This window comes from Trichomycterus rosablanca, chromosome 2, assembly GCF_030014385.1.
Source record: "Trichomycterus rosablanca isolate fTriRos1 chromosome 2, fTriRos1.hap1, whole genome shotgun sequence".
NCBI classification, from domain to species: domain Eukaryota; kingdom Metazoa; phylum Chordata; class Actinopteri; order Siluriformes; family Trichomycteridae; genus Trichomycterus; species Trichomycterus rosablanca.
In genome coordinates this window covers 44,696,660-44,712,214 of record NC_085989.1, presented here as the reverse complement: position 1 = coordinate 44,712,214, position 15,555 = coordinate 44,696,660, and the positions used below count along the sequence as shown (strand labels likewise).

Below are 15,555 nucleotides of genomic sequence, written 5' to 3'. Positions count from 1 at the left end.
TGGCGGCAATCAGGTGAGGAGTACAAAGATAAGTGTGTCATGCCTACAGTCAAGCATGGTGGTGGGAATGCCATGGTCTGGGGCTGCATGAGTGCAGCAGGTGTTGGGGAGTTACATTTCATTGAGGGACACATGAACTCCAATATGTACTGTGAAATACTGAAGCAGAGCATGATCCCCTCCCTCCGGAAACTGGGTCGCAGGGCAGTGTTCCAGCATGATAATGACCCCAAACACACCTCTAAGACGACCACTGCTTTATTGAAGAGGCTGAGGGTAAAGGTGATGGACTGGCCAAGCATGTCTCCAGACCTAAACCCAAAAGAACATCTTTGGGGCATCCTCAAGCGGAAGGTGGAGGAGCGCAAAGTCTCGAATATCCGCCAGCTCCGTGATGTCGTCATGGAGGAGTGGAAAAGCATTCCAGTGGCAACCTGTGAAGCTCTGGTAAACTCCATGCCCAGGAGAGTTAAGGCAGTTCTGGGAAATAATGGTGGCCACACAAAATATTGACACTTCAGGAACTTTCACTAAGGGGTGTACTCACTTTTGTTGCCGGTGGTTTAGACATTAATGGCTGTATATTGAGTTATTTTGAGGGAAGAATAAATTTACACTGTTATATAAGCTGCACACAGACTACTTTTCATTGTGTCAAAGTGTCATTTTGTCAATGTTGTCCCATGAAAAGATATACTTAAATATCTGCAGAAATGTGAGGGGTGTACTCACTTTTGTGATACACTGTATATAGTACTATATACATAATAGCAATAATAACAATAAGCATATGAATAAAAATGGGTATGTATTATAATAATAACAGTAATAATAATAAAGATTAGTTAGGTATACATTATAATAATAACAGTAATAATAATAAAGATTAGTTAGGTATACATTATAATAATAACAGTAATAATAATAAAGATTAGTTAGGTATACATTATAATAATAACAGTAATAATAATAAAGATTAGTTAGGTATACAGTATAATAATAACAGTAATAATAATAAAGATTAGTTAAATATACATTATAATAATAACAGTAATAATAATAAAGATTAGTTAGGTATATATTATAATAATAACAGTAATAATAATAAAGATTAGTTAAATATACATTATAATAATAACAGTAATAATAATAAAGATGTGTAAATAATAACTATATAACTATATAAGCTAGTTATAAACTATATATAACAGTCTATATATATATCTATATCTATATATACAGTGTATCACAAAAGTGAGTACACCCCTCACATTTCTGCAGATATTTAAGTATATCTTTTCATGGGACAACACTGACAAAATGACACTTTGACACAATGAAAAGTAGTCTGTGTGCAGCTTATATATCAGTGTAAATTTATTCTTCCCTCAAAATAACTCAATATACAGCCATTAATGTCTAAACCACCGGCAACAAAAGTGAGTACACCCCTTAGTGAAAGTTCCTGAAGTGTCAATATTTTGTGTGGCCACCATTATTTCCCAGAACTGCCTTAACTCTCCTGGGCATGGAGTTTACCAGAGCTTCACAGGTTGCCACTGGAATGCTTTTCCACTCCTCCATGACGACATCACGGAGCTGGTTGATATTCGAGACTTTGCGCTCCTCCACCTTCCGCTTAAGGATGCCCCAAAGATGTTCTATTGGGTTTAGGTCTGGAGACATGCTTGGCCAGTCCATCACCTTTACCCTCAGCCTCTTCAATAAAGCAGTGGTCGTCTTAGAGGTGTGTTTGGGGTCATTATCATGCTGGAACACTGCCCTGCGACCCAGTTTCCGGAGGGAGGGGATCATGCTCTGCTTCAGTATTTCACAGTACATATTGGAGTTCATGTGTCCCTCAATGAAATGTAACTCCCCAACACCTGCTGCACCCATGCAGCCCCAGACCATGGCATTCCCACCACCATGCTTGACTGTAGGCATGACACACTTATCTTTGTACTCCTCACCTGATTGCCGCCACACATGCTTGAGACCATCTGAACCAAACAAATTAATCTTGGTCTCATCAGACCATAGGACATGGTTCCAGTAATCCATGTCCTTTGTTGACATGTCTTCAGCAAACTGTTTGTGGGCTTTCTTGTGTAGAGACTTCAGAAGAAGCTTCCTTCTGGGGTGACAGCCATGCAGACCAATTTGATGTAGTGTGCGGCGTATGGTCTGAGCACTGACAGGCTGACCCCCCACCTTTTCAATCTCTGCAGCAATGCTGACAGCACTCCTGCGCCTATCTTTCAAAGACAGCAGTTGGATGTGACGCTGAGCACGTGCACTCAGCTTCTTTGGACGACCAACGCGAGGTCTGTTCTGAGTGGACCCTGCTCTTTTAAAACGCTGGATGATCTTGGCCACTGTGCTGCAGCTCAGTTTCAGGGTGTTGGCAATCTTATTGTAGCCTTGGCCATCTTCATGTAGCGCAACAATTCGTCTTTTAAGATCCTCAGAGAGTTCTTTGCCATGAGGTGCCATGTTGGAACTTTCAGTGACCAGTATGAGAGAGTGTGAGAGCTGTACTACTAAATTGAACACACCTGCTCCCTATGCACACCTGAGACCTAGTAACACTAACAAATCACATGACATTTTGGAGGGAAAATGACAAGCAGTGCTCAATTTGGACATTTAGGGGTGTAGTCTCTTAGGGGTGTACTCACTTTTGTTGCCGGTGGTTTAGACATTAATGGCTGTATATTGAGTTATTTTGAGGGAAGAATAAATTTACACTGTTATATAAGCTGCACACAGACTACTTTTCATTGTGTCAAAGTGTCATTTTGTCAGTGTTGTCCCATGAAAAGATATACTTAAATATCTGCAGAAATGTGAGGGGTGTACTCACTTTTGTGATACACTGTATATATATATAAACAGTTTCACTATATATATATATATATATATATATATATATATATATATATATATATATATAAACAGTTTCACTATATATAACAGTCTATATATATATATATATATATATATATATATATATATATATATATATATATATATATATATACAGTGTATCACAAAAGTGAGTACACCCCTCACATTTCTGCAAATATTTCATTATATCTTTTCATGGGACAACACTATAGACATGAAACTTGGATATAACTTAGAGTAGTCAGTGTACAACTTGTATAGCAGTGTAGATTTACTGTCTTCTGAAAATAACTCAACACACAGCCATTAATGTCTAAATAGCTGGCAACATAAGTGAGTACACCCCACAGTGAACATGTCCAAATTGTGCCCAAAGTGTCAATATTTTGTGTGACCACCATTATTATCCAGCACTGCCTTAACCCTCCTGGGCATGGAATTCACCAGAGCTGCACAGGTTGCTACTGGAATCCTCTTCCACTCCTCCATGATGACATCACGGAGCTGGTGGATGTTAGACACCTTGAACTCCTCCACCTTCCACTTGAGGATGCGCCACAGGTGCTCAATTGGGTTTAGTCCATCACCTTTACCTTCAGCTTCCTCAGCAAGGCAGTTGTCATCTTGGAGGTTGTGTTTGGGGTCGTTATCCTGTTGGAAAACTGCCATGAGGCCCAGTTTTTGAAGGGAGGGGATCATGCTCTGTTTCAGAATGTCACAGTACATGTTGGAATTCATGTTTCCCTCAATGAACTGCAGCTCCCCAGTGCCAGCAACACTCATGCAGCCCAAGACCATGATGCTACCACCACCATGCTTGACTGTAGGCAAGATACAGTTGTCTTGGTACTTCTCACCAGGGCGCCGCCACACATGCTGGACACCATCTGAGCCAAACAAGTTTATCTTGGTCTCGTCAGACCACAGGGCATTCCAGTAATCCATGTTCTTGGACTGCTTGTCTTCAGCAAACTGTTTGCGGGCTTTCTTGTGCGTCAGCTTCCTTCTGGGATGACGACCATGCAGACCGAGTTGATGCAGTGTGCGGCGTATGGTCTGAGCACTGACAGGCTGACCTCCCACGTCTTCAACCTCTGCAGCAATGCTGGCAGCACTCATGTGTCTATTTTTTAAAGCCAACCTCTGGATATGACGCCGAACACATGGACTCGACTTCTTTGGTCGACCCTGGCGAAGCCTGTTCCGAGTGGAACCTGTCCTGGAAAACCGCTGTATGACCTTGGCCACCATGCTGTAGCTCAGTTTCAGGGTGTTAGCAATCTTCTTATAGCCCAGGCCATCTTTGTGGAGAGTAACAATTCTATTTCTCACATCCTCAGAGAGTTCTTTGCCATGAGGTGCCATGTTGAATATCCAGTGGCCAGTATGAGAGAATTGTACCCAAAACACCAAATTTAACAGCCCTGCTCCCCATTTACGCCTGGGACCTTGACACATGACACCAGGGAGGGACAACGACACATTTGGGCACAATTTGGACATGTTCACTGTGGGGTGTACTCACTTATGTTGCCAGCTATTTAGACATTAATGGCTGTGTGTTGAGTTATTTTCAGAAGACAATAAATCTACACTGCTATACAAGCTGTACACTGACTACTCTAAGTTATATCCAAGTTTCATGTCTATAGTGTTGTCCCATGAAAAGATATAATGAAATATTTGCAGAAATGTGAGGGGTGTACTCACTTTTGTGATACACTGTATATATATATAACAGTTTCACTATATATATATATATATGTAAACAGTTTCACTATATATAACAGTCTATATATATATATAGTGGGGGAAATAAGTATTTGATCCCCTGCTGATTTTGTAAGTTTACCCCCTTACAAAGACTTGAACAGTCTATAATTTTTATGGAAGGTTTATTTTAACAGAGAGAGACAGAATATCAACAAAAAATGCAGAAAAAAAACATTAAATAAAAGTTATAAATTAATTTGTATTTAATTAAGGGAAATAAGTATTTGATCCCCTACCAACCAGCAAGAATTCTGACCCCCACAGACCGGTTATGTGCCCATGAGGCACACAAATTATTCCTGTCCCTGTATAAAAGACTCCTGTCACAGAATCAGTTTCTTCCGTTCAAATCTCTCGACCACCATGGGCAAGACCAAAGAGCTATCAAAGGACGTCAGGGACAAGATTGTAGACCTGCACAGGGCTGGAATGGGCTACAAGACCATCAGCAAGAAGCTTGGTGAGAAAGAGACCACTGTTGGTGCGATCATTCGAAAATGGAAGAAATACAAGATCACAGTCAATCACCCTCACTCTGGAGCTCCATGCAAGATCTCACCTGGTGGGGTAAGAATGATTCTGAGAAAGGTGAGGTCAGCCCAGAATTACACGGGAGGAGCTTGTCAATGATCTCAAGGGAGCTGAGATCACCAAGAAAACCATTAGTAACACACTTCGCCGTAATGGATTGAGATCCTGCAGTGCCTGCAAAGTCCCTTTGCTCAAGAAGGCTCATGTACAGGCCCGTCTGAAGTTTGCCAATGAACACCTGAATGATTCAGAGAAAGCTTGGGAGAATGTGATATGGTCAGATGAGACCAAAATTGAGCTCTTTGGCATCAACTCCACTCGCCGTGTTTGGAGGCAAAGAAATGCCCGGTGGGGATGGTGTTCTTGGGGTCATATCCAGCATTTCTCTGCTCCCAGCTCCCTTGAGATCATTGACAAGCTCCTCCCGTGTAATTCTGGGCTGACCTCACCTTTCTCAGAATCATTCTTACCCCACCAGGTGAGATCTTGCATCGAGCTCCAGAGTGAGGGTGATTGACTGTGATCTTGTATTTCTTCCATTTTCGAATTATCGTGCCAACAGTGGTCTCTTTCTCACCAAGCTTCTTGCTAATGGTCTTGTAGCCCATTCCAGCCTTGTGCAGGTCTACAATCTTGTCCCTGACGTCCTTTGATAGCTCTTTGGTCTTGCCCATGGTGGTCGAGAGATTTGAACGGAAGAAACTGATTCTGTGACAGGAGTCTTTTATACAGGGACAGGACTAATTTGTGTGCCTCATGGGCACATAACCGGTCTGTGGGGGTCAGATACTTATTTCCCTTAATTAAATACAAATTAATTTATAACTTTTATTTAATGTTTTTCTGGATTTTTTTTTGATATTCTGTCTCTCTCTGTTAAAATAAACCTTCCATAAAAATGATAGACTGTTCAAGTCTTTGTAAGGGGGTAAATTTACAAAATCAGCAGGGGATCAAATACTTATTTCCCCCACTGTGTATATATATATATATATATATATATATATATATATATATATATATATATATATATATATATACAGTGTATCACAAAAGTGAGTACACCCCTCACATTTCTGCAAATATTTAATTATATCTTTTCATGGGACAACACTATAGACATGAAACTTGGATATAACTTAGAGTAGTCAGTGTACAGCTTGTATAGCAGTGTAGATTTACTGTCTTCTGAAAATAACTCAACACACAGCCATTAATGTCTAAATAGCTGGCAACATAAGTGAGTACACCCCACAGTGAACATGTCCAAATTGTGCCCAAATGTGTCGTTGTCCCTCCCTGGTGTCATGTGTCAAGGTCCCAGGTGTAAATGGGGAGCAGGGCTGTTAAATTTGGTGTTTTGGGTACAATTCTCTCATACTGGCCACTGGATATTCAACATGGCACCTCATGGCAAAGAACTCTCTGAGGATGTGAGAAATAGAATTGTTGCTCTCCACAAAGATGGCCTGGGCTATAAGAAGATTGCTAACACCCTGAAACTGAGCCACAGCATGGTGGCCAAGGTCATACAGCGGTTTTCCAGGACAGGTTCCACTCGGAACAGGCTTCGCCAGGGTCGACCAAAGAAGTTGAGTCCACGTGTTCGGCGTCATATCCAGAGGTTGGCTTTAAAAAATAGACACATGAGTGCTGCCAGCATTGCTGCAGAGGTTGAAGACGTGGGAGGTCAGCCTGTCAGTGCTCAGACCATACGCCGCTCACTGCATCAACTCGGTCTGCATGGTCTCATGGCAGTTTTCCAACAGGATAACGACCCCAAACACAACCTCCAAGATGACAACTGCCTTGCTGAGGAAGCTGAAGGTAAAGGTGATGGACTAAACCCAATTGAGCACCTGTGGCGCATCCTCAAGTGGAAGGTGGAGGAGTTCAAGGTGTCTAACATCCACCAGCTCCGTGATGTCATCATGGAGGAGTGGAAGAGGATTCCAGTAGCAATCTGTGCAGCTCTGGTGAATTCCATGCCCAGGAGGGTTAAGGCAGTGCTGGATAATAATGGTGGTCACACAAAATATTGACACTTTGGGCACAATTTGGACATGTTCACTGTGGGGTGTACTCACTTATGTTGCCAGCCATTTAGACATTAATGGCTGTGTGTTGAGTTATTTTCAGAAGACAGTAAATCTACACTGCTATACAAGCTGTACACTGACTACTCTAAGTTATATCCAAGTTTTATTTCTATAGTGTTGTCCCATGAAAAGATATAATGAAATATTTGCAGAAATGTGAGGGGTGTACTCACTTTTGTGATACACTGTGTATATATATATATATATATATTTATATATATATAAACATTTGCACTATACATAACAGTCCAAAAACATGAGGTGAATTGGAGATAGTAAATTGTCCATGACTGTGTTTGACATTAAAAACTTGAACTGATGGATCTTGTGTAACCAGTAACTACCGTTTCTGTTATAAATGTAACCAAAGTGTGTAAAACGTTAAAATCCTTATAAATTATTAAGTTCACCAGATTTATTTACCTAATTGAACACAGCCAGGCTTGGTCTCTTAAACTCCTAAACTTTACTGTCAAAGGTAAACAGTAACCTGCACATTGCTACAGAAACAATAGTCCACAATTTGAGGACAATTTCAGAATGTCTGACTAGAATGCAGTTTTCAGGTGTTAAAGCCATGTGTAATTACAGTGAGCACCATTGTCCATTAACCGGCAGTGTGTCTAATTTAACAGTAGGCTAAAACCCTACTCTCAGAACTTAGAAAGTACAGTATTTGCCATGCAGCCACTGTAGTCACGTAGTATGTCTGTGGGATAAATAGGCATCTTAAAACATTCCTAAAACCTTGGCTGAGGTCATTGTTTATGATGACACACTCTACATTATGCAACATGGGATTTATGAGTGGGTAGCTGAGAGGAAACCATTGCAAATCAGAGAAACATCAGTGCTCGTCCAACATTTACAAAAAAACAATAGGGGGTCACACATTACACCATCTTTCCTACCCTTTAAAGTTTTTTTTTTTATAGATGAATGAATCATCTATCAAAAATTGTCTTCGAATAACTGGTGAAAGCAAATTTAGAATTTCAAGCACACATACATGGTGTCTGCAAAGCTACACAGAATGAGGCCTGGCTTCGTCTTGCTGAGTTAACCCTGGACTTCTCTGGAAAATATGTCGCCTTTTTTACTTCTAAAACCTCGGACATAATAAATGACTGTGTTGCTTCAGCCGAGAACTCCACTAGCGAGGCTATCAGTCAAAGCGGAGTATCCTAAACTGGCGAAGTTAGCATTAATGTACTTTTGGGTTTTGGGTAGAAAACAGTAGTCTTACATTGCTGGCGTTGACAGATGTTCTTTAAATTTGTTTAACTATTCACTCGTAAAGTTTGTGAGGACCTGGATTACTGCCTTTATTGAGGGAACAACATTTTTTTTCTCTTTAGGAAGAATGTTAGGAAATTTGTCCCTAAGCTAAAGCTATGTGGGGTGTGATTGGTTTATGCAGCCGAACAGTGATGTAAACTACAAAAGACAGTTTAAATACAAACGTCTACAAATTTATGCTAATGTAGGCTGGGTTATGCTGAAGTGGAACCAGCATTGTGACTGATTTTTAGCGGTTTGGCAAAGCAGAGCAGGTTAAAACCCCTCTACAGCAAAGTAAGTCACTAATATTAGATCATTGAAAGAATTTCCATTATTACTGCTAAGTGGGTACAACCATTTAAGCTTGGGGCAGTTACTCTTCACACGGGTGATACAGATGTTGGATAACTTTAATAAAGAAGTGAAATCAAATGTCCATTAAATGAAATGATGTTGTTTTTGTATGTAGAGGTTCTGCAGAAGCAGGACTGTAAGTACGGTGAAGCCTGCACGTTTGCATACTGTCAGGAGGAGATTGATGTGTGGATGCAGGAGAGGCGGGGCTTACTCACCAGGGAGCTGCTTTTTAATCCGCTCTCAGCCAATCAGAGACAAGCACTTAGTGTCATCAAACTACTGAGTATACACAACGGCATGTTCATGTTCCTCTGTGAGGTAAACACACACACACACTTTTAGTGGTTTAGGAACTAAGGACACTAATGTTTGCAGTTTTGCAAGTGGATTTTTGTTTTCATTTTTGCTTGATACGAGACTTCAGCTTCTCCATTGAAGCTGTTGTCTGATTCTCTGCTTAATGATTCACCATACATTTACAGTAGGAGACAGGTATGGACTGCAGGCAGGCCAGTCAAGCACATGCACTCTTTGTCTATAATGCCACAGTGTTGTAGCATGAACAGAATGAGGCCTGGCATTGTCTTGCTGAAAGAATCCTAGACTAACTAGGGAAAGACCTTGTCTTGACAACAGCATATTGTTTCTCATGCAGTACTGTCTGAGGGCTCAAAGGTCACACACATTCAAAAGTGGTAACTAAGTGGAAAACTGAGAAGTCTCCTAATTCTCGGAATGTTTTTACAAGTTTATGCATCACAAGTTTCATCTGAGAGATGTTCTTATTGAACTTTTATATAACAATTCATTCATAAAGTTTGCCATCTTCGTTTGCAAAGATCGAGCCTTTGATCTTTCTTTATACCCAATCATGATCCTCTTACTTGTTACTGTATTTTATAAACTTTTAACTTTTTGCCCCATCCAAATTAAAGGCACAACATGAAGTGTGCAAAATGTCCTGGGGTCTGCATAGTTTTAGAACATTCGCACATATACACAAACATAATCTCATACACACACACACACATATGCATACCTACACATATGGGGGTGTGGTTTAGGTCATGGATTAGTCATCTAAAGGTTGCTGGTTCAAGACCTTGGTTCCTGGGTCTTTGTGTTACTGACTGTAGTCCATCTGTTACTCTACATGCTTTGTTGGCCCCTTTTCATGCTGTTCTTCAATGGTCAGGACTCTCCCAGGACCATAACAGAGCAGGTATTATTTGGGTGGTGGATGATTCTCAGCACTGCAGTGACACTGACACGGTGGGGGTGTGTTAGTGTGTGTTGTGCTGGTATGATTGGATCAGACACAGCAGTGCTGCTGGAGTTTTTAAATACCATGTCCACTTACTGTCCACTCTATTAGACACTCCTACCTAGTTGGTCCACCTTGTAGATGTAAAGTCAGAGACGATCGCTCATCTGTTGCTGCTGTTTGAGTTGGTCATCTTCCAGACCTTCATCAGGGGTCACAGGACGCTGCCCATGTTGGCTGGATATTTTTATTTGGTGGACTATTCTCAGTCCAGCAGTGACAGTGAGGTGTTTAAAAACTCCAGCAGCGCTGCTGTGTCTGATCCACTCATATCAGCACAACACACACTAACACACCACCACCATGTCAGTGTCACTGCAGTGCTGAGAATCATCCACCACCCAAATAATACCTGCTCTGTAGTGGTCCTGTGGGGGTCCTGACCATTAAAGAACAGCATGAAAGGTGGCTAACAAAGTATGTAGAGAAACAGATGGACTACAGTCAGTAATTGTAGAACTACAAAGTGCTTCTATATGGTAAGTGGAGCTGATAAAAAAATGGAGAGTGAGTGTAGAAACAAGGAGGTGGTTTTAATGTTATGGCTGATCAGTATGTATATATATATATATATATATATATATATATATATATATATATATATATATATATATATACATATACTTACACAAAACTTCTTACTTCTTTTACTTCATCTAACACTTAGTGTGTGTGTGTGTGTGTGTGTGTGTGTGTGTGTTTGCAGGAATGTTTCGACAGTCAGCCCAGATTAATCAGCAAGCGCTGCAAAGACAATCCGTCCGTCTGCTCCAACACGGACGCTTACCATTACTTTGACAAACACAAGTATGTCCCTATTAAACACCGCAGCTCACAGTGCAGGTTTCCGTCTGCACCTGGCAACCTCATTACTGACTGTTGAAAAGGAAGTTCTGTAAGCGTTCAAATATGTTGCTGATTCTAAAGGACCTATATTTAGGGCCCTACCTAATTCACGGCTGTGAAAATCACGCAGTGAACCGTGAAACAAGCCTTTGCCCATCTAATATGCAATTTGCTGTGAAATTCAAACTTTAAGATTTGTTTTTAGCCATTTAACATTTTTCATTTGCGTAGCATTTAAGTGCCTCACGTTTACTGGTTAATCTGCACTATGCAGCGTCCTAGCAATCCTATGGCAATTTAGTTAGCAATAGCTTAGTCAAAATGTCCAAGATGGTGAAGTCTAAAGCAGCTAAAAACACGACTCTGGTAACTGAGTTTTAAAACTCCCAACCAAATCTGTGGAGGGGGGTCAAAACACGGACGAGAATTTTCATATTTGAAACAGAACATGAAGCCTCGCTCTGTTGCTAGATGTTCTAGGTTTACATTCACCTATTAATGTAGCTGTGCTGTTTATTGTAGCTTCTATTTATTCTATCATTTAATTTATTAGTGTAATTTAATGACTGACGTGAAATGTGTCTCTTTTCTTTAAAAATCTGTGAAATATATGATTTTTGAAAACGAGTCTGTGAAATTAAGCACATTTTCCCATGAATTTAGTAGGGCCCTAGTTATAGGTGTAGCCACTTATTTCATCATAGGTGTCATACTGTAGCTTTAATACTGAAATGCGATACATTTTCTATACACCCACTGGCCACTTTGATGGAAACACCACACTAAATGCTTCAGTCTTTTGCAGTTTTTTTTTTAACCAGGTCCTAAACGTGCTCTATTGGACTCAGATCTGGTAAAGTACACTGAACATAATATAATAATAGATGAACCAGTTTGAAATGACTTCTGATCTTTTACATTGTACATTATTATGCTGGAGGTAGCCATTATAAGATGGGTAAATCTATCTGGGTAAATAAGACACACACATGGTCAGCAACACTCACTAAATGTGATACGCAGTTGATGCTTGATTAGTATTATAAGGCTCAGTGCATAGATAAATAGATAGATAGATAGATAGATAGATAGATAGATAGATAGATAGATAGATAGATAGATAGATAGATAGATAGATAGATAGATAGATACTTTATTTATCCCAAAAGAAATTATTTTTTATATTATTGTTTTTTTATTTGTTTTTTTTTATATTTATTGTTTAAATTATTGTTTACGCCAAACTTCATCTGTTTAGTTTAGGTAAGCCTGTCCACTCTGTAGCCTCAGATTCCTGTTCTTGAGAGACATGAGAGGAACACAGTGGCCTAACAGTGTGGCCTTTCCTGATGTAGATAATAATAATAATAATTTGGCTCATCAGTGTTTGTTTTTTCTTTTTCTGACTCAGATTTTAATGATTATTGTTATTTAATAAGTGAAATGTTTAAATGAAAACTGTGTGTGTGTCAGGTGTTTGGTGCACGTGGTGAAAGACAGCAGTGTAAAACACTATAAGGTTCGTCCCCTCACTGCTCACCGTCAGTTTGATTTGTGTCGTCATGAGCTGCGCTCTGGTTGTCAGCGTGGGAACTCTTGCAGCTTTGCTCACTCGCTCATCGAACTCGAGTGCTGGATCCTGCAGAAAGATCATGGTATACACTCACACTCTCTCACACACACACATTCCAGGCGCACACAGAAACAGCTATTCACATTAAAATAATAAACATATACTGAGTTTCTGTTTTATCAGGTATATTTACCATATGAGTGCACTTACCATTACACAGTACTTTAGCACTTTTCTGACACAATGGGACAAACAGTGAGCAGATATTATTTTGGTGGTGGATCATTGTCAGCACAGTAGTAGACATTTTTATTTAGTCTATAACTGCTCTGCTGTGAATGATCCACCACCCAAATAATATCTGCTTACTGGTGGTCCCTTCATTTGCATGTACTGAACAGTCAGCAGTACCTTAAAACTCGATGTCAATTGGTTCTGGGAGTGGCGTCCAGTTCAAAAGGTTTTGAGCTTCAAGTAATTTTTTCCCATAAGGATGTATGGGAAACCTGTTAATGTGTTCCATGGTCCTGTGGAACTGCATATATTTTAGACTAATGTAAAATAATGGGGTTGTTTTTGACATTTATACACTGAAAGGAACACAAATGTAATATAAAAACACTGAAATACAATAGAAAAACAGTTAAAAATCAATAAAAAATACAATAAAACCTGCTCTTCACTCTTACTTCTTTGTTGTTTCTTTACACTTCTTAATCGTGGAGATGCTTAATCTCCGAATACTGTATTTCTTTCAGTAAATGCTCATTCACATGAGAAGTGACAAAATAGCTTTTGTGCCATTATTTCCTATGGTGCACAAAGCTTAACGTGACTTATTGTATTAAAACAACAAGCAAGGAATTTCATTAGTGGAGAGAGCTTATGAGCAGTAATAATTGAGAAAAGTTTAGTGTTCCTGTGTCATTCTTTTAATACATTAAACCACATTAAGCTTTTTTAATGATAAGTGTTTTAGACTGTCTGAGAAGCTGATTTTCACAATTTCTCAGAACCTTGAGCTGTAACGCAAGTTTAAAAGTGAAACAGTGAGAAATATCCAGATAAACACAGATACATGTGGAGCTTTCAGAGTGAATTTGACGATTATTCCGCACACATCCAGTTTAAGGGTACAAGTTTCTCGACGAAGTGCGTCGAGTTTTAAATATCTCGAGTTACAAAGTACCACTGTATAGCGGTTTTTACAGTGAACATTGTCTCAAAGCAACTTCTCAGAATCCAGGACCGACAGACCAAAAATCCCTGTTGAGCAAGACAAGGGTGACAGTGGTAAGAAAAAACTTACTTAAAATTACAGGAAGAAACCTTAAGAGGAACCAGACTTAACAAGGTCCTCCATCCTCCTTGTGTGGCCTGGAGGATTCTTTGAATGAATAAGATTTACACAAATCATACATGCACAAAAATTTATTGAAACTAAAAGTTATAATTAGTGACAAGAATAAACAAGCAATGTGAGTTCTTCATTATTCAGTCCAGTCTGTGATAAAGTCCATAATGAGTTCTGGACATTTTCAGTGCGAACAGCTTTGAAATGAACAAAACACATCTGATCACAAACAGCACATGTCAATCCTTCATAATCTGCAGTGTGTGTGTGTGTGTGTGAAGGAACCACTCATGAGGAGATCGTACAGGAGTCTAAGAAGCACTGGCACAAACAGAGAGTGAGTTTTACACCTTTTACACCCTGTGATGCTGTGTATCACATGTAATGTTGCTCAGTACCCAGAACACCAGGCACACGTGCTTACAAACAGGAAGGACGAGGACTACAGTCAGTTAAGCTGGTGGATTTACATAACAACAAATCAGTAAACCGCCTGAATCAGAATGTTCTGGACTAAACTCCTCTTGTTTGTATCTTTCTCAGCTAGTGAACATCTCTCAGTCCCAGATCAACGGTGCTTCGGCTAAAGGGGAGGGACAGGGCAAAGGAGCAGAGCAGAATGGAAAGGCTGTACGGAGCTCTGGGGCAGGAAGTGTATCGTCTGTGAAGAATCCTGAGTTGAGACTGGTGATGAAGTTTGTGTGTGGACAGTGTTTTAGCGGTGGCCTACACGTCGAACCGGATAAGACGCTGAAATACTGCAGCGCTAAAGCACGACACTGGTACACACACACAAACACATTTACTACTAGCCCCTTATTCTGCAGTTTTAAGACACTCGGTCTAATTAAATATGGCATTTTCTACTCATTTTAATGCACATCATCTATTTATTTGCTACATTTAACTCTTTAATGGTCTTACTTTGAGTGTAAATATTTTGAGTCTAAAAATCAGCTGTATTTAAATAATTTTGTTTGGGCCATATCTACTGCTTGGTTGACATGTGTTAAACTCAAAAATATTGCTAGCTGACACTGGTTTTAAGAAAACAGGCTTTCTAACCTAAATGTCAACTTGAAGCTGCACCTGAAAAATCATCCATGAAATTTGCATCATTTTTGTGATCATCTCAACTGTTTGGTAGAGGCTCTTTAAAAAAATACTGTGTGCACTACTAAAAAACCATTGCTTGTTGTATAGTCCCAAGAAACCAAAAAAAGCAAAGAAATAATTTACAAAAATAATATAAGATTTGATTTGTAGCATACAAATATACAGTATGTATTGCAGCCACTCCAGTCCAGTGTCTGTTAAGTTCCAACACTCAATTCTACTCGACTCGCAAAACAGTGCAGGTAGTAGCTCAAAAAAACTGGATAAAAGATATATATATATGTGTGTGTGTGTGTGTGTGTGTGTGTGTGTGTGTGTGTGTGTGTGTGTGTGTGTGTGTGTGTGTGTGTGTGTGTGTGTGTGTTATATTATATACTTCTGACCATGTCCA

The 15,555-nt window shown here is 39.7% G+C and overlaps 1 protein-coding gene across 1 annotated transcript in view; it reads left to right on the top strand.

The window, feature by feature from the left end:
- The window catches only part of zc3h7ba (zinc finger CCCH-type containing 7Ba), a 44,328-nt gene that overhangs the window by 19,224 nt on the left and 9,549 nt on the right, over nucleotides 1-15,555 (top strand). Inside the window, exons 15-19 of the mRNA XM_063016256.1 lie at nucleotides 9,064-9,269; nucleotides 10,982-11,082; nucleotides 12,595-12,776; nucleotides 14,330-14,385; nucleotides 14,592-14,830. Of these exons, the coding sequence (XP_062872326.1) occupies nucleotides 9,064-9,269; nucleotides 10,982-11,082; nucleotides 12,595-12,776; nucleotides 14,330-14,385; nucleotides 14,592-14,830 (784 nt within the window). The remainder of the gene's footprint in view (nucleotides 1-9,063; nucleotides 9,270-10,981; nucleotides 11,083-12,594; nucleotides 12,777-14,329; nucleotides 14,386-14,591; nucleotides 14,831-15,555) is intronic.